The 18,963-nt window shown below is 40.0% G+C and overlaps 1 protein-coding gene across 6 annotated transcripts in view; it reads left to right on the forward strand.

The window, feature by feature from the left end:
• The window catches only part of LIMCH1 (LIM and calponin homology domains 1), a 181,921-nt gene that overhangs the window by 79,139 nt on the left and 83,819 nt on the right, over positions 1-18,963 (forward strand). For all 6 annotated transcript variants that reach the window (XM_030007793.1, XM_030007801.1, XM_030007812.1 and 3 more), the window contains one exon: positions 394-463. In XM_030007793.1, coding sequence (XP_029863653.1) covers positions 394-463 — 70 coding nt within the window. The remainder of the gene's footprint in view (positions 1-393; positions 464-18,963) is intronic.

Raw genomic sequence — 18,963 nt, forward strand, 5'->3', positions numbered from 1 at the left:
GCAGTAACTGCCAGACTGTTTTTCCCAAGCTGTGGTGATACCCGGATGCCTTCTGGGTTTCTGCTCTCACGCCCTTCCAGGCAAGACTTGCCTTTAGGCAATGGAGGCAGACTGATGTGACAAAATTCACCCAGAGCCTGTCAAGACTGATGTGATCTAGGTCAATTTAGGATGTAAAATAAATATTGCCGAGGTACCGTGCTGTGGATATTTTTCCTTCTAGTCTTTATTCATTTCAGTTGTGGAACTTTGGGTACACGTGTGTTTTCAGGAGGGGAGAAAAGGGAGACTCTTCTTTTCCAGCCATACTGAAATTCTTATGTGCCGGGGACAAGTGTTTGATAATTTGGATTTTGTGACTTACCACTCACAAATACTCCTTTCTCGTAACAGGTTGCTGAATGCAATAAAGCCGGGATTGGTAAAAAAGATCAATAGACTACCGACCCCCATTGCAGGTTTGGTGAGTATGTCAAATGGAGAAAAATCTTTCAGTGCTGCTTTTTGCACCTTGATTTTATGACTGTGTGATTCAGATAGCAATTATTTTTGTAATTTGAACTCTTCTAAGGTACTAAATTCAGACAGTCCTTCTGAAATCTGAACTCTCTGTGTAGTCACCTTAAGACCTTCCAGTCCTTTTTTCGGAAGTGGGCAGTATTCAAGAGGCAGAGTATATTTTTAGAGGAAGAATATCTTCTTGGTTATATGTCATCTTCCAGTTGTGGTGCTAGCTTTAGAAAGACTGGAATGTATGCATTAGAAGCCATCACCACGAAAAGATAGTTTTTGGAAAGAAAGAAAACTGTACTTGTATATTTTGTCTCACTTTCTCTTTCCCCAAAATACCACAGTCTGCAGATAACATTCATTGTGGGACTACCTAGGGAACTGTTTCATGTTGACTTTAAGGGCAGAGTAAAAGTTGGCCATAATCTGTTGTAAGTGAGGAAGACCACAGAGGACGTGCTGACAGCCCTTGGGCTCTTGGGAGCGCTGGGTGCTCAGGAGGTCACCTCAAGGGGTGGCACAGTCCTGTGCCTGCTGTTGAGGAAGAAAGTGGAGGTATGAACGGGTGTTGGGTCTAACAGGACTAGCCACAGAGAAATATGGCTGTATTGATTTTACCTTGACATGTGGCTGGGAATAAAAGGGCCCCTGAGCATGTGGAAGGTGGCTATCCTTGATTTAGACTAATGATTTACTTACATATGTGGTTCCTTTCTGTTCTGGCACTACTCACATTGTAGTTCAGTTGTGCAAGATTCAGAACATGTTACCTGTTGATAGCTGAGGTTAACCTTACTTTATGTAAACCGCATTTAAAAGTTTCAGTGTATTAGAAACCATGTTACATTGATTTTTAAATTGGTTCTATAATGTTATTACATAGCCTTTGAGGCTGGGTCCTTCAACCTGTAGATTGACAGGCATATTTCTCCATGAATACTGCCTAGTTTTAGGATTTAATTTGTGATCCCCACCACCCTTTCTCTAAAGTTTCCTTGTGTGCCTTTCTTTTGCCTCTAAAAACCAACTAGTTTTATTCCTATGCAGTCTTATTTGAAAGGAATATTTGATATAAAAAGCTGCAAAAGATACCAGTAGTGCAGTTTTCTTTTCCTTGGCTCCCTTTCAGGAAAGACTCAATTTTTGTTATGACTGTTTTAAGAGGATGATATTGAATTACATTGGTTTTTTTCTTATTCATATGTAAAATCCCAAAGGTAAGGTGGTTGTGGTAGGAGGGACATAGAAAAAGTTGTTATGTGTGTGTATTTTTCTCATTCCTTGAGATAAATCTCTCTTGCAAGATGTATATCTTCAAAGCATTACCAAAAAAGCAGTTTTCAGGCTATTAATGATACAGCAGATCTTTTCTGTGTTGGAAAGTGACTTTTTTTACCTCTGTACCTGTGTCCTCTACTTACCTTTAGTAATTACTTTTCTAAATATTTTTCTTAATACATAATTAGGCTATTAAAAAAGTTCACTGGTGCTTCTAGCTTCTTGAATATTACCAATGGGTGTTTTTATCTACTGTTCTGTGAATAAATTGCTGCAAACAAAGCAAGCCATCCAGATGTCCCCTTGCTTTCGAAGGTGTCTAGTTCCATACCTGCTGACTTCTGTTGCCAGTGGTAAGTGGCTGTTTTAAGGATGGCATGTGAATTTATATGATCAAGTGTTCTAGTCCATTATGCTTATTTATGAGGTATTTAAATTTTAAAGTACAGACATCAGGAGTATGTTTGAGTGCAGGGAGTATCTTTTTGTTTTCTCTTAGCTGTACCATGTCCATGTGTCTGAAAAAAAATTGAAGTATTGACACCATAGTCCAGAAACAGTTACACCTCCTAGTTAGTTGACCACATATGAGGGACATTCCTATATGTATTGCCAATTTTTCTTTATTATCTTAGCTTCAGTTGGCTTGACATAGTATATAGTTACTTCTTTCCAGTTATTTCACCCGAGGGAGTGTGATTTCCTCCAGTACATGTAGAAACACTGTGAAAGCTTCAGTACCTTTTCTGCCTTGTGTGAGAGATGTGCTTTTGAACTCCTAGATACTGCTCCTGCCTAAAAAGTGTAACTTAATCATTCTAACAGAATTAATTAATTTCTTCCTGATAGTTGATAGAATAAGTATTTAGTTCACTAGTAGAGACAATAGGTAGGTTTTCTTTTTTACAGAGTTGGAGCTAAAACTTACGAGTAATTGTGAAGTACTCAAAGTGCCTTTTTTTTCATCTTTAACCTCCAGAGACACAAACAGTCATATATTAAGTAGCTCTACAAAATGTCTACTTGAGTCTAATTCTCCAGATGATACTTTGTGTTTCTCCTTTGTTATTGTAAGGACAAATGAAGAAGTATGCTTTATTGAAGGAAAGTAACAGTAAACTTGAAGCCTGTATTGGAGACATGCTGAGATGTTAATCTGGGAGTATTATCAGGTGTAAAAATTTTGCCTGTATTTCATGTTTGAGTGACTTCTCATAACACTGCAGTGAAGTATCATGTATAACTAGTGTTGACAGACTGAATTCTTCAAACTTTTCCTGGTGTTTAAAGCTAAATGAATCTGCAGTTACTCTGAAATTCTTACCAGTGACTTGCTCATGTGGTTTAAGAGGGAATGGCTTATTTGCAGACCTTTTGTGTACCAATCATATAAGCAAAATTTATTGGTTATAGTGTTGTAGTGTTAAAGTAAGGACTTGAGGATCTGCACACCACCGTACTTAGCACAGGCCATATAAATACACAAAGATGATCTTTGTCTAGTTACAAGTCTAAGTCAGGATGTGGATTGTATGCAGCATTACATATAGAATTACATATGTTCAGCTTGGCAGGCTTGTTTGTAATTTGCTTTGATCTCCAGAAGTGCCGACTGCTTCTGTTATCACAGCAGAAATGATACATTGCTTTAATGAAATAAAATGTGGGACCAACAGTTTGGTATTCAGACTTACTTACAGTGAGTACTAAATTTGATGAAATGCTTTCTCATTCCTGTTCAGTGTTCATTAATCTAGAAAGCTAATGCTCCCACCAAAAAGAAAATTCGCAAAACATCCAAATAACGTATTAAACTTAGGGAGGCATAACAGGCTTTGCTGAAAGAGCCGTGTTGCCAGAAGAAATTTTCTCTTGTGAGAAATTGAAACTGAACATCTTTGTTTTAAGACTGTCAGCTTTCCAGAAGCATCATTTAATGTATTTAATTGCGCAAGGCTGGAAAAGTATTTTGGCTGAATTATTAATTAAAAGACCATCTGAAGCTGCAGAAGTCTTACAAAGATGGATTGTTAGAGTACAATGAGTATAATTAATGTAGAAGTGATTTTTACAAAACCAGCAGTTTTTTCAGTGAGTTGCTGTTGGTTTCTTTCATTTTCTATGACGTTCATAGTGGGCACAACTAATTTTTAAGGTTTCTACTAATTGCAATTTTGTACAACTATGCCCTATTATATATTTAATTCTATAGAAATAAAAAATTTCCAGCATCATCATAGATAAGCTTTGCTTTATAATGCTAACCGCTGTATGTTGACTATCTTTTTCCCTAAAACAAATTTCTAGTTTTTGTTTCCTGTCCCTGAATAATGTCACTCTGTGAGAAAAGAAAAGGTTTCTGCCTTATCTTTTGTTTGACAGGGTTTAGGAGAGTTTGTAGCATTACTTCAGTTCCTTGAACAATCCCCACAGGAGCTCAGACACTTACTTCAGAGGCTGTGTGAAAGAATCTCACATATAATAGTAGGAAGTAGTCAAGACAAAGTTGGAGGGCTGAACTTTAGCTTGGATCTTGGCTCACATTTCAGCACTACTGAATAAAAATCTGTTTGCTGTGGCATCCAGTTTTCAGCTTATGTACAGTCTTCAACTTTGTGACATTTGTATGATTTAGCAGTGGAAAAAATAGCTCTGCAAAAGTCACCTGGTTGCATGGTTATTGCACCAAGATGAACAGAACTGTAACGTGCTGTTTAAAAAAGCTTGTTCCTTTGAAAACAAGGGGGTTTTTTTCTGTGATTATTTTCCTAGGAAGTTTCTCTTGGCAAAGTGTTCTCTGGGAACTTGCTGTGAACCTTATTAAGAATAGCTACCTGTCTGCTGGTGCTGGTAATTTGCTTTTATGCTGTACTGTTGCATAAATTCCAGGTTCGGGTTTTTTTTATATCATATGATGTCCCAAAGAAATTTCAGCATTGTATTAGCTTTCAGGAGTTTATGCTGCTAATTAAGTTCAGCAAATTAGAACTTTTTTCTTTATGCAGATATGAACCTGAAAATAAAATTACAATACCCAAATATAGTGTAGTGTGTTTTACAGAATTAAAAATAATTAGAGAAGATAAAGAAACACATGGAACTTTAACTGATGCGCATTATTTTTATCACTCTTTCTACTCGTACTTCAGTGTTACTATTATTTTTTTCCTTAAAAAAATATCTTTTCATTCTTCCTTTTAATTTCTCACTCTCCCTTTCATTATTTGTAGTACTTTCTGGAAAGAGCCTACTCCTATTGTAATATCTAGATTCTTAATACATGATAATTTCTGTTGCCTTATTTTGTCCTTCTTGCTGCTGGACAAATTCATTTGCAAGCACAATTGTATCCATAAAAAAGTCTTGCTGTGTAAGTTGCAGTACATGTGAAATAAACAGAAGCAAAATTTCCTGTCTAAAAACAGTAAATTCTTGGCACTCACATCCTGAAAACATTTTTGTGAATGTTGATGGAAAACAAAGTGTCAACATCATAGCAAAATGCTGTGCAAACCATTCTGCCGTGTTTTCTGTGGCTCTTCCTTGCTAAATTGGCTTTTCTACACCTCCTGTGCCTGCTTTCAGTTCTGATATCTAAATATTTGACTAAAATAATACTTAAGGTCTGGCCAGCAGTTTGGAGCAGCACTGTGTGCTTTGGCCCATTACGTAGTGTAATATATATTGAATCCCTTCACTAAAACAATAGTATCCTTTAAAAAAAAAAATATTGTTTGTATCGTTGTGTCCTTGTATGCTTGTGTTGTTTGGTTTTTTTACCCCCTAAGCTTTCTAGACTCTGCCTTCAAATTAATTTCTCATTTAGATTTTCCTGCCTATTTGTTTAGGTGTCATCTGAGCTGGATAGGGCTACCTTATAAAATTCCTGTTTAATGAATTTAGCTGTATCTGTACTCAGAAACATTTCTAAGTTTCATGAGGAATACAAAAGTAAACTAACAGGTGTTTCTTAACCAGGCTGTTTGTAAACAGAGTCTGTGTAGAACAGTCTATGCTTTAGTTAATTCATCGCAGAAGAGGAAATGGCCATCAGTTCAAATTTGGCAGGAAGCATAGAGGAAGCAGCATTAGTGGGGGAAAAAATGAGATGCAAACCAATAAAAACTAAAACTTTATAGTGAAATTCACCTTTTTTTAGACTGGATTGAAGGTTTTTATTGCTTCCAATTAACCATGCAAAAGCTGTCTAGAAAGCATTGCTCTCCTCCCATTTAGAGAAAAACTAGTGAGTCAAATGCAAAACACAGTGCTGGCATCTCATTTTAGTATTTTATTGGTTGAGATGGATGTGCGTGCTCTGGCGTTGGGTTTGGCTCCAAAACTCTCATACTTTTGATGCTGGAAACTAATCATCAGTCTGACAGTAGTATATGTGGTGGAGACATATTCCACTGCTGCACTTGGGTTCAGCCTGTGTTGCCCAGGCTTCCAAGTTTGAACTTTAATCTGATATATGGATATAAGAGAAGCTGAAATAAAAGACATGCACTATCAAAAAAAACCAAAGGGAGGTAAATGACCCCACCTTGCTTATTTGCTTTTGATGGTCTGAGCTGTGTTTAGCTATGAAGCACACCCTCAGAGAAGTGAGTTCAGCCAGCTCCTAGTAGTCTTCATGTGCATCATCCCACTCTGGCTCATGAGCTGTCCTTAACATCCATGAGTGGTCCCTCTGTCCTCAGCTACCAGCTGGAGTGTTGTGTTTATGATGACTGGAGGCGAAACTTGAAGCGAGTGACACCTTGTTTGCTTCCGAATTGGCCATTACTGATCCCTCCCAGGTTTCTGTGTGCTTCCTGCACCACTGGCACCAGTCAGCACTCAGCCAGGGCTTCTGCAGTCCAACCTCACTGCTGGCCTTAAAGTCCCTTCTTCTTCTGGATGCTTTGTTGGCTGCAGTGCTTACAGTGCACTCAATAAGCTAAGCTAAGCTGTTTGTTGGCTGGGACCACTACTCGTCATGCTAAGGATACTGTCCCTTTCTGCCAGTGTCCAGGAATTTGTCCCTTGTTATAAGCTGAAGTCTCTCATTTAGCAGCCAGAGCGCCCTGAACAGTTTCCTTATTGGGTCAGGATGGCACCAGCCAAGATGAGTAAAGGTTTGTAGGACACCTGTGAAGGACAAGCTGCTGTGGACAGATGCAAACTTTGTCATGTTGTTGAGACCTGTTCCCAAACTAGACTGGTTAGGATTCAAAGGTGCAGCAGTTTCACGGTCAGCTCAAGCCATGCCCTGAGCCAGCTGAGCTCTGTCACTGAGAATGTCATGACTTGGTTTGGCCAAATGCTAATAATACGTGTAAGCTCTTTGTGGCAAGGATCATCTGCTAGTCTGTTTTTGTCTAACACCTCACCCCATGAGTCCTGCTCTGTGGCCAGGACTCCTAGACAGTATGTTAATACAAATAATAAATAACACTTACAAAAATATCACAGGCATTCCTGTGTCATTCACAGTCTGTTTTTAGACTGCTCTCCCAACTTAAGTCTTCATCCATGGCTTTAATCAATAGGTTTCTAATTAGCTTTATTCACATTGAATAATTTAAAATGTTAATATGCAAATTCAGAGGTGAGGGGAACCTTTTCTGTGTTAAAACCAAGGGAGGATGGTCACTGCAGAGCATCTCCTTTTTGAATTTTTTTTGTTTTGTTTTACACAGACACAGTTTTATTGCCCAGCCTTGAGAAGGGAAAGCCAACTACCATGCTTTAGAAAAAAGTGCTTGATTAAAAGCAAAGAGTCTACCTGTTCTGGGGCTGTCCAGTGACTTCACATAGATGTTATTTATAAAACTACATAATTAAAGGCTTAGTGTAATGATTGTTTACTTTTTTTTTTTTTTGGACATAGGTTTAATAAAGTGAAGGATTCCAGGGATAACATTTGAAAATGGCAAAAAGAAAAGCATTGCTGCTGCTGAAGCTCTAATACTAGGCAGCTGAAATGTGAACTTGCCCTTATCATGGCATTAACCTTTACTATAAATGACAGAGTCTTTCCTCAGGTTGGAGAGGGCAGCTGGCTTCCAGGAGGAGCTCATTTTGTACCCATGGAAAATGCAGGTTGCCCACTGGATTAATTTTTAGATTTGCTTTCAGGTCCTAAAGCGTCCTTCTGCAAGTTCAGCCATGACTTGCATTACGTTAGTTTACTGACTCTGGTTGAGTGAGTATTTTGGAAATGGCAAGCTTTTGAGGAATAATCTCTAAGTATCTGTAAGTATCAGAAAAAATGGCAGTTCAACAAACAAAATGCCATTTGCTATGTAGCTTAGGGCTGCACTAAATGAAGTCAAGAATCCAGTGCCTTCCTTGAGCTGTTGTCTTAGAAACGAAAGGCCTCCTGAGCAGACTGACTTTAACTCTTCAGGACAAATCCCACTGTTGAAGCTTATGACTTCTTTTAATAACTGGGCAAATACCATGTGCTCTGGAGGCATGTACCATCTTCAGGAGCTTTCAGTGGAGGAGTTGGATGTCTTGAGTCTGCGAATGTGTCACCCATGCCCTGTGATGACTGTGGCACTGTTGGAGTTGTATCCAGGCACCTGCAATCTTCGGGTAACTTCTGTTGCAAAATCTATTAGTTTGCTAATGAGGTCATAAAAAGCAGCACTGAGCTGGTGTGGTGCATGAGTTTACGCTAGCACACATAAAATAAGCAGAGCTACAACTATCCATGTCTTGAGGCTAAAAAGAAGTATCAGCTTTTGTTCTTAACAAGAAAAACCACACCTGAGGCTATGGTTGCTTTCAGCTGCTCTGAATTTGACTTTCCAACACCTTCTACCATGCCAGCACTAGCACTCATATGGTTATTAGCTGGAGTGGGCAACTGGTCTGGCTGAAAAATACTCTTCTCCTTCATCTTACAGCATGTAACTGCATGAGCAGGAGTGCCAGCAGGAGGGAACGAAGAGGCTTACCAAGTTGGGGAAGGAAGTGTCATTCTATCAGTTTAAAGTAGTTCTGAAACTGCGCCTAGGGAGTTTAAACTTAGATGCAATTCTTATGTTATTGGCCAAAACTGAAGGACATGGGAACCTAGGAAAGTATCGTCCTGAAATCCCCCGTTTAAAGGTTGTCTGTGTTTAAAACTATACTTAGTAGTATTCTCACTCCCTAATTCTGGAAAGCCTCTCACAGATTGGAGTCTGTAGGTCTGCTCTATAAATACCGTCTCTGATCCTCAACTGTCTTTTTCAGTGACATGTAGCCTCTGCTGCAGGGAACAGCTAGATGCCAGTATTTATCTGAGAGAGTGACGGCTAAATTCAGTGGTAAATGGGGTTGACCAGAGTAAGAATATTTGCTGTACTTGCTGCTACCCTGCATTCTCACAGCGTCTGAGAGGCGGGTGCTGCTGCCCATAAAATACATGTAATACGATCAGGAGAATGTTGATAACCGGGTAACAATAGCACTGGAGATGTGAAAGGGGAGGGTGCCTTCCCAATAGCTCTTAACCTGACCAGTCCCTGGGGAGGCGAGCGGGGAAAAAAGTTTCCACAGTGTGGTCAGACTGACAGATCTGCCACCTCAAAATGAGTCAGGGAAGCTCAAGCTTCCTATTACCTTCTCCTCTTCTGAAAAGGGAGCAAGCATGAGTTAGTAACGGTCTGTTGTGACCCCGGCCCTTAGGCTGAAGATGGTAGCAAAAGAATGCTGTCTCTAATCCCCTTCCTGGCTGCGAATCAACTCTGTGAAGTCTGTTGCAGTTTATGTCTGCTAGCAACTGTTCGTACTGTTTCTACGCTGAAAACCTTTCCGGGCACTGTAAGTGGATTTCTGTCAGATGATGTGCATGTCGCTAGCAGGAGCCTACGTGCTGAATGCAGATGATGGAACACGTCTTGCTCCAAAGATCACATTGCAGTTGTTTCCCTGGCTTAAAGCAAACAAGCAAAAAGGCAAGCTAGTGGAAAACTAGCATCTTAAAGATCCATGTGTAGTCATTTCTTTGGTTTAAGAGCCCAGTAAAATTCTGCAGTCTGGTGCTGTGGTCAAGAGTTCATAGAGGCTGGAGTACCTGACACTGAAAGTCCCCTTGCCTTCTGCATTCCTCAGTGCTCCTGGATTAAAGCCACTTGCTTCCTGCTTGGCACAGTACTTTCTAATTGTAAGGTGCTTCCTCTTAAATGTCCAGAGGTCTAATGATACTATTGTAAACCTGTTAAAATTAATACTGCAGAGGAAAGAGCTTAGTTAATTGCTTGTGCAAAAATACAGTGGTAGGCTGAACTATCTGACTGAGGGACATCAAAGCCATTCGCTATTAACCTTTTGAAAGCTGAATAGCCTTGTGATAATATGTGGAAATCTGTCCCACAGCTTAGTAGGAGAATTACACATTAATTTCTGGACAAGCAATATAACTAACGGTCTAGAAAATTAATATTGCAGTACAGAGGGAATCCTCAGCTATTTGAAGTGGTGTCCTTCTGTTAAAGTCCTTTTTATTGCCACTTTTTTGTTTGCTTCTGCCTCCTCATCTTCATGCGGGAAGCACTGTTACTTAGATGGTGAATGTCTGTTTCTGTTTGGGGCAATAGTATGCACTGATTTATTACTGTGAAACATGTGAAAGGGAGTTCTCTTTTCAGACTTTTCAAGGGAGAGTATTGAACTTGCTAAATGTCTGCATGCATCCAAGTGTGTACTGAGTTCAACTGGGCTTTTTTCAGTCCATTCTGTATGCTCCTTCATCACCCCGGCTTTTCTCTTTGGATTGTACTAGTTCTCATGCATGACTTGGAATCAAGCTTGTGTTTCCCTATAAGGCCAATGGCAAACATTATGCTTTCCCCCCCTTCCCCTTTCTTTTCCTTTTTAGTGGTAATGTTGGTATTGTTTGCTCTACTTTTACTGCAACAGCTAGAGAGACATTACTTGACTTGGTGTGTTGGAAAGTTGTATCTGTGTGTTGGGGGGCACGATGGACTGAGTGCTAGATGTGAGTCTCATCCTTGCACCTGTTGTGGGGCAACAAACTTCAGGCCTTAAACCGATAGCCTGGGCTGCTGGTGCTCTTGCTTCTGGCCTTTTATAACTGTTGGGTTGGCTGGGTGCTGTGTAGCTTGGCTGCACAGCCAACAAATCCCACGGGTGTTACCAAGCATTCCTGGATATTTCTAATACCTTCTCATAACAAAAGCTGCCTCATTGCTGTTGTCCTATGAATACCGTTTCTAGTTTGGTTGGAAGGAGGCTTGCTGTTTTTTCCAAAACCAATCCTAACTTTACCACTCCTGCCTAGCAACAGCATTAGGGAATCTTAGAGCAACAGCATTAGGGGATCTTAGAGCTAATGCCTACCATTGGCTGAACATGTGAGCTGCCAGTAGGTCTTTGCATCCTCATCTTTGCATTCAAGCCCTGATAATGCAGTCATGGAGGTTCCTGTGAAGCTGCTTGGTGAACACCTTCAAGGAGAAGCTGCAGGCCTGATTGCCCAGTGACAGGCAGAAGGAGATGGAGCCCACTAGCCACAACTGTAAAAGCTCAAGTGTCAGTGGGACATATACTTACCATGCAGGCAGCAGTTACTCTTTGGCTGACTACAGGAGGGATCCAAGGTCATTTTGGCAGCTAGGGAGGGCTGAACTGTGAAGCGGCTCTGTTTCCTTGGCCAGCAGTGCGTGGATCAGGAATGCCGGTCGGTGGTTTTTGGTTTTAACCTTCCTGTCCTTCTTATCTCCTCCTGCGCCGCAGCCCACAGCAGTGAGTAGGACCATGCTATAAATGCTCTCTGCCTCTTGAGCCTGATTTTCAGACCAAAGCAGACAGACCTGCCAAATAAGAAGTGTGACGTTTATGTATTAATTTCTGGAGTTACAGGGATCAGCCACAAAGTATTAGTACCACTATACAGTATATCTTCTGTTATTTAAAAGGGAGGATGGTGTATAGGTTCAGTTATTTGAGGTTTCAAGTAATCCAGGGCAATTTTCAGTGTAATTAATACATGTCAGGAATTTGACCCTTGTGGGGATAACAAGAAGTTCTGGATAACTGAGGTGATACTGTAAACAAGTCATGAAAATTGTGCCAGAAAACTGTCTGCACAGGTCAGTAGCACAAGCTAATAAAATCTCTCAACTTCTGATCTAGAAAAATAATTTATACAGCTTTTACTTGACATATGCAGAAGCAGAAAAAAAACCCTTTCTTTTTGTACAATTCTCGGATGTTTTCTTTCATTAAGTTTCTCCTGTTACCCCTAAAGAGGTCAGACAGTAGTTGCTTCTTAAACCATAACAACTGCATGAAAAGCATAACTTTAAATGTCCTGAGTGCCACATGCATCAGACATAGACATGCTGTTTTGCTGTGCTGATTATTTTCAAAGAAAATACAAGCAAATTTAAAAAAAACCAAAACCAAAACTACTACTACAGGTTTGATACTATATATTGGAAACAATGTATATTCTGACATTTCATAAAACAAATTATGAGCAAACACAGGAATTGCATCAATCATTGGCAAAACTAGTTGCAAATTGGTAAATCAAATAGAATGGTCCCCAGAGACTGCTGTCAGAGCTTTTATAAAAGCCTATAAAGAGGCAAAGAGAGGTAAGTAAATAAATAAGTAATTGTTATGCACCAAAAGAACACATAAAATTCGTTACTGAAGTCAGTGTTTAGTAACAGACTTACGTAAAAAAGAAATATGACAAAGTTAGTCATAGGAGGCTGGGTTTTGGTTTGTTCTGGGTTTTTTGAGAAACACAGTCAGGCTAGCTTGATCTTCCTTCTTAGTGTGCACTCCTGTATTTTATTTTTGCAGTGCTGAATAGTGGCTGGGTGGAATCGGATATGTCAGTGGACTAGAATTGTAGAGAAAGAAGCAGCAAGATAATTACATCCTCTTGGAGAAGTGTTGCAGTCAAACAAAAATTTGAGTAAGCAAGGCGTTAGCAGAATTCTATTAGAGTGGGTGATACTTTATCTTCAGCAATATCACACCAGTTGTTACTTGCTCTTTCATTCTGTCCAAAACAACCGAAAGAGCAAAAGTCAATCCAATATTATGATTAGTTTGAAGGGAGCTCCCGAGCTGTATCTTCAGATATGCCTGCTCAATTTCTGAGCGTCTCAGATCTTTGAATGACACAGTCAGCAATGATCAAAGTCTGTTTTCCTGCAAAGTAAGTATCAAGCTTACTGGTATGGTATCCTCATCCTTTTTATGCTAGATACTATATGGCATCTGCAGTCTCTGCCTTCAGAAGTTTGTAATTAAGAAACAACACATAGATGCAGTTAGAAAGGAAACAGAGAAACAAGGTATTTGTCACCACAGTGTTATCAGCAAACCTGGGATCTAACTGCCATTGGCTCTTCATAAGCATAACTGTAATGCAGAATTTTGTGGAAGGTAATGGAGTAGTTCTAGTGAAATTTAGAGAAGGCTACTCATAAGCATGTGGACTGTGCGTGAGAAAATACAAAATCCAAAATCTGCCTAGAGTCAGCACCCAAAGTATTAGACTAAGTTTTGGCTAGTTCCCAGGGGTGTTTGAGACCTTAAATGCTCTTTAGTCCTTACCCTCTGGTTGATCAGAGATTAATCACTTGCTTTTTAAAATACTATTACCCAATCTCTTGAGCCACCCAATCCTGATTAAAATTTACTTTCTAAAAAATGATCTTAGAGAACTGAAACTCTTTGGATTCCAGACTTTTACATATTTTTTGAAGAACTGAGTTCTTGGTGTTCTCCTACTTGCATCAAAAATTCTTGCAGGTAGTTTATCTTCCCAAGAGTAGTTCACCTTGCTTATTCTATTTTGCTTGCCTGAAATTTGATGAGCAGTATTAGAAATCCAGGGCTTAAGCCTGTGCACAAACTATTATGTAAGTAAATTGCAGACTGAGAACTTCAAAGATCGTGGTCAGTATTCTCCATCACAGCTTCCAGTGTGATTTATTCTCTTTGTATAACATTGTACAAACATTCTTGTCCTTTATAACTTTACAATACAAGTTTGAGGAATAAAAGTGCCAGACTGAGGTTAGGAAGTGGATGGGAAGTAAATAAGAGGAAAAACAGTCATCTGCTCTATTCAGGATAATGGAAGGTGGAGTTTGGGATATGCCAGAGAATGGAAGATCCTGGATAACCTCCATGTTGTGGGTGTGGGCAACTCACTGAACAGCCCGCTTGAGTTTGGCAGCCAGCAGCATCTGTCACCCTGGCTCGGCACAGCCACAGGATGGCTCTTGCAGGAGAGCTGCTCGACGCCAGCGCCTTTCCCATTCAGGGGCAAGTGGCCCAAAAGCATGAGATCAGCTTAGCAGTGCAGCATAGCACATTTAGGGATTTCCAGGTAGCCAAAAAGCTCCAGAAAGTGGGCGATGCTCATGTGATAGCTGACTCTCCAGGCTCTCTGCAGTCATACACAGAGCATGAGGCACGCTGAAGCCCCTGTGCAGCCCTGGGCTGGCTGGCATGTACATGCACAGGTACAAAGAGCATGTGTGCCCAGGGTCTGGTACCTCCTGGGTGGTTGGGCTCCCTGTGCTGCAGTTTGGGCAGTGTTCCTGCATCACCTAAGGTGGTTGCATTGCTCTGTAGCCCCTGTATTTGGATGGGGCTACTTCTGTTGACCTTGTAAACCCCAGATAGCTCTTAGTAGGGTCTCCAGATTTAAAGGCTGGTTAGCTTCAGTGCAGTGCTGAGCCTCAGCTGGGTCCATGCATTCAAGCAAGGCAGTACTATGTCTGATGCATATTCCCCAATTGCTAGGATGGGCAGTATAGAGGTGCTTGCCAAAGCCAGTAAGTCCTGCTGGCCTTGAGCTGATTTTGGGTAGTCATGTGTAACATTTGCATTCTCCAGAAATCTGCACCTGCGGGAGTTGTTTGGAGATGTGTGAGCTGACTGGGGCTCTGCAGTCCTTTAAATCAGCTAAATTGCTGGCGGCTTCTTGTTGGCTCTGGAGCTAGTACAGCTGCTTTCATGGCCGGTGAAGCCTGGCCTAATAATCTTGCTGGACTCTACTGGTTCTGCTGTCTAGATATGCCTCTCTCTGATCAACCAACTGAACTCTTGAGTCCCTCTGTTGAGGAAAGGAAAAAATCGTATTGGCTTTAAATTTACCCTTTTCCCGTATACACTCTTATCAGCTAAGTTTCACCTCAGTCTATATAATGTGGCTTTAAATTGCAAGGATTTTCAGAAATAGCATGTGAGGAATTGGAAGCTTGCTGTTTAAGGGTGCATGAACATCTCTGCTAGGCTTATTTGCGACTGTTCTGAGGAGGAGCCATTGGTTATACCTAGGTAAGCTGAATTATAAGCAGTTTGCTGTTTTCATCTACAAACAAAAAGTGATCTCAAGTCTGGTTAGGACAGAAGGTAGGGTATAAACTGAAATTTTAGGAATAAATCATCAGTGATAGCCGATTTGTTTCCCTTTTCTTTACCTTCTGCCAACAAATGTGACAAGCTATTTCTGCCATCTTCTCTCCTTCATTCCAGTTCCTAAGACTTGGCATGATGCATGTATTCATTTTCCTACCCTTGTTGCTTTGTGCATTCCTAGGGGAGAGAGGATATAGCAAAAGTATGCCTCAAATACACCTCTAGTGTGTTGACAGTAAAAGAAGAACAGGAATATCTGTCCTGTAGGAGGAGAGATCCTTTATAGTCTGCTGCCCAGAGGAACCAGAACCAAGACATTGTTAAAGAGCTGGGAGAAGGCCTTGCAATGGGAATACCCTGTATTGAAGAAGAGTTACTTCCTTTCCCTCTTGTTTTAATCATTGATTTTATCCCCGTAAACTGGAGGAAATTCTGCTTCTTAAATACAATATATTATTGTACAACTTTTTTTTTTTTCCCTCCCAAAAGTTCAGTCTTCACAACTGTAAACAATTACAGAATCCAGACATAATCCACGAATCATGCTTTCCAAATGGTCCTTCAAAGGCATGTTTGCACAACCTCTATAGACTTAATCAATAGTAGTAATTTAAGTTGGCTATTCTGCATAGTCCATCTAAGTTTGCAGCTACCATAGCTTCATGAATAATTGTTCCAGTTCTTGAATTATATCTGGGGTATTCCTTACTGATGGTTGAAAAGGGATGGAAAAGAAATCACTGCCAGACTATTGGGTAGTTCATTGTGCTTTGAATATTTACTATAAAAAATTCCAAACTGGAAATATTCAAGATGACTGACAGTTATGGCCATGCTAGCTAGACACCAAATGCATGTTTTCAAGTCTGAGAAAGAAACAACAGATACATAGTTTGAGTGTCGTGGTATTTAGTAATTTAGGCAGTTACACTATGTATAGTCAAAGTTAAGAATAGGCGCTGATTTACTTAGCATCTTTTTGCACAGATATTTTGGCTGTCTGTAAAATGTACTTGCAGCAAATTGAAAATTATTGATTTTCTTCCCCTTCCTTTTCCTCACTGAAATAATTCTAGACATCTAAATGTGAAAGCTGTCTATTTATTTTTTTACTGGAAGTAAAAACAGTAATGTAGGTTTTCCAACTGGAATGTGCTGGAACTTCATTCAGTACAAAAAGCCAATTAAAAAAAAAACAGGGTTTTTTTGGACTTGAACAGCTTCTTTTAGAAGTATTTGCGAGGAAACCCCAACCTGTACATTAAAGAAGTCCAGTATGTTTTATGCAATGTTGGCATGAAAATGCAAAGCTGTGAGTGGGGGGAAAACGTATGTCAGGTATCATGTAACAGCAGTAAAGAGATTTCTGATGTTTATCAAACCTTGAACACCACAGATTATTAAAACATATTCCTTGGCAGTAAAGAGTAGATGTTTAATTTGAAAGGAGAAATGGAATTTGTTGCTTTTTTTGCAGAGGTCATGAACTGAGCAGGAATGAGTCCTCCGTGGCGGTTTCACTATTTTGCTGTTTGCCTTGGGGAGTAGAGATTTGGTCTGATTTTAACAGCTACTGCCAGGCCCCCAGTCTCCACAGGCAGCTTTCTTGCATCCTTTGAGGCCCACCTACAGCAGTTGTACTTGGACATCGGGATGCAGAGCCCCTCCAACAGCTCCGGCTATGTAGTATCCTGATCCTTGCATAGCGGATTGCCATCTTTGCTGAGAGAAGTCCGAGTGTTGGGCAACTGTTACTATTTGTTGGCTTTAAATGGAAGATAGCTTTGCTTAATATACCAGGCAAAAGAGAACATACCATGTAAAAGAAAGGGGCAAGAAAGTAAAGTTATGTTAATCGCAGCTGCTGCAATTAGAAGTCTAATGAATCTGCCAGGCAGTGCTCATACATTCACTTTCAGAGGTTTCATGTCAAATTGATGTTAATTTTAGGTACCAGTTTCTTTTGTACCTTTACAGTTTGAAACCTTAAAAATACATTACACAAAATTTCAGGTGTTTTCTGGCCTTGGATGTTCAAAGTTTTGTGCTAAGCTAGTTCAACACAGCTGGATGCAGCAAAAGTTTTCAAATGAGATTCATCATGCACATAGTTTCATTAAAATCCTGTATTTTGGGGGATTATATGCCTTCAATGAAATCAAATGCCTGAGTAGGAAGACAGCTGATAAATGACCAGGGGAAAGTAAGAATTGAGGCTATAACTCCAATACAGCTTTGTGTCTGTGATTGAGTTCTTGTGTATCAGAAAAGCATCGGGTGTAAATCTCACTATTGGTCATTTCCAGTTACTTTTTTTTTTTCCTTGCCATCTGCTTTGGATGTAGTGAGAGAGGAAAACTAGAAACAGTCTGTAGTGATCACTGCAGTATTTTTTCAGATAGTCATCTCTGAATGTGCATGCAGGTGCACTGATAATGCTTTAAGTTACCTATATTGGTTCATAATAGATTATGCTGGTCAGGTAATTAATGACCCTCAGACACACCTTTTCAGGTGGACAAGCTCATGATGCACAGGATTTTCCTAATTTTCCTTCTCCACCAGCCCCACTCCATCCCAAAGGTCCTGTGGGAGGTTGCATCTGATGGTTGCCTGCAGCTGGTTCCCTGAAATAGTCAACACTGCTCTTCCTGGAAAAGAAGGTTATTTTCACAACAGTCAAGTCAAAATATAGAAAGCAGGCACTGGGTAACAGTGCCCTAAGATATCAGATGTGATCAAAGGGATCCCATGAAGCTTGGAATCTGCAGGCGGAGAAAGGAAGGTAGGGTATGTGAAAAAAGGTAGTATATTTTAGTAGACCTGCTAATATAATAAAGGAAAACATGGAAAAAATTTTAGCACATAGATTTGCTTCGCATAGGTAATTTTCATTACCACTGTGGTACAATATCTTACCAGGAACACATATATAAATAGCTTTTGAGATGCATCTGTTGTGCCATGGCTTAACACACAATTGCCTGTACAGCAGTCAGGAAAGGCAAAGGTTTGTTCAGCAGTGTTTAGTTGTAGTTGATGGCTGTACGTAAAGTGTAAAAGGCTTGTTTGTGTTGGAGCTTAAGCTATTTGCAGTGTTCCTTTGGATTACCCCAGGGGTGTACTTTTTGGGTATATCACTCAGGAGGTAATTCAACTTTATTCATCTATGAATTTCTTTTTGTGTGTGTGTGCAGGGTGATAAGCTTTAACAGTACATCTAGTGAAAACTGTACTCTCCCATATTTAATGCTCAAGTTAGGTTGGTTTTTTTTTTTTTTGTTGGTCCCATTGCTTGGACCCCTGTGACTTATACACTGGTTTTGTTTTCACAGTATCTGGTGTAGTAGTTTAGTAATTCTTATGACTTGTAACTCTAGATTTAAAGTTCATGGGGTTTTTTTTTGTTTACTTGAAGCAGTTTGTTTGAGAAGGCTGCCTTTGAGATCTCCTGAATCTGTAGTCAGACTGTGTACTTTCCTTAATGCTTTATTGTGTCCTGATAATTACACACAAATAAACCAAATGTAGAAAACAGCATCTTCTCCTTAGTTGTGAATTTCTTGCCCATTTTTATATTTTACTGTAGAGCTCAGTTGTGGGGGCAGCAGGCACAGGGGTGAGCTGAGAACGGACAGTGTCCAGTTTCCCCAAGATGATGTCCTGAGGGCAGTGTTGTGGCACTAACTGTGGTTTCAGGGTTCCTTGAAATCTGTGTTTAGGTTAGTCATACTCTCAGCACACATAATGTGAGCGCAAATAAAGGTCAAATTTGTCTTA

Source organism: Aquila chrysaetos, chromosome 1, assembly GCF_900496995.4.
Source record: "Aquila chrysaetos chrysaetos chromosome 1, bAquChr1.4, whole genome shotgun sequence".
Taxonomy (NCBI): Eukaryota; Metazoa; Chordata; class Aves; order Accipitriformes; family Accipitridae; genus Aquila; species Aquila chrysaetos.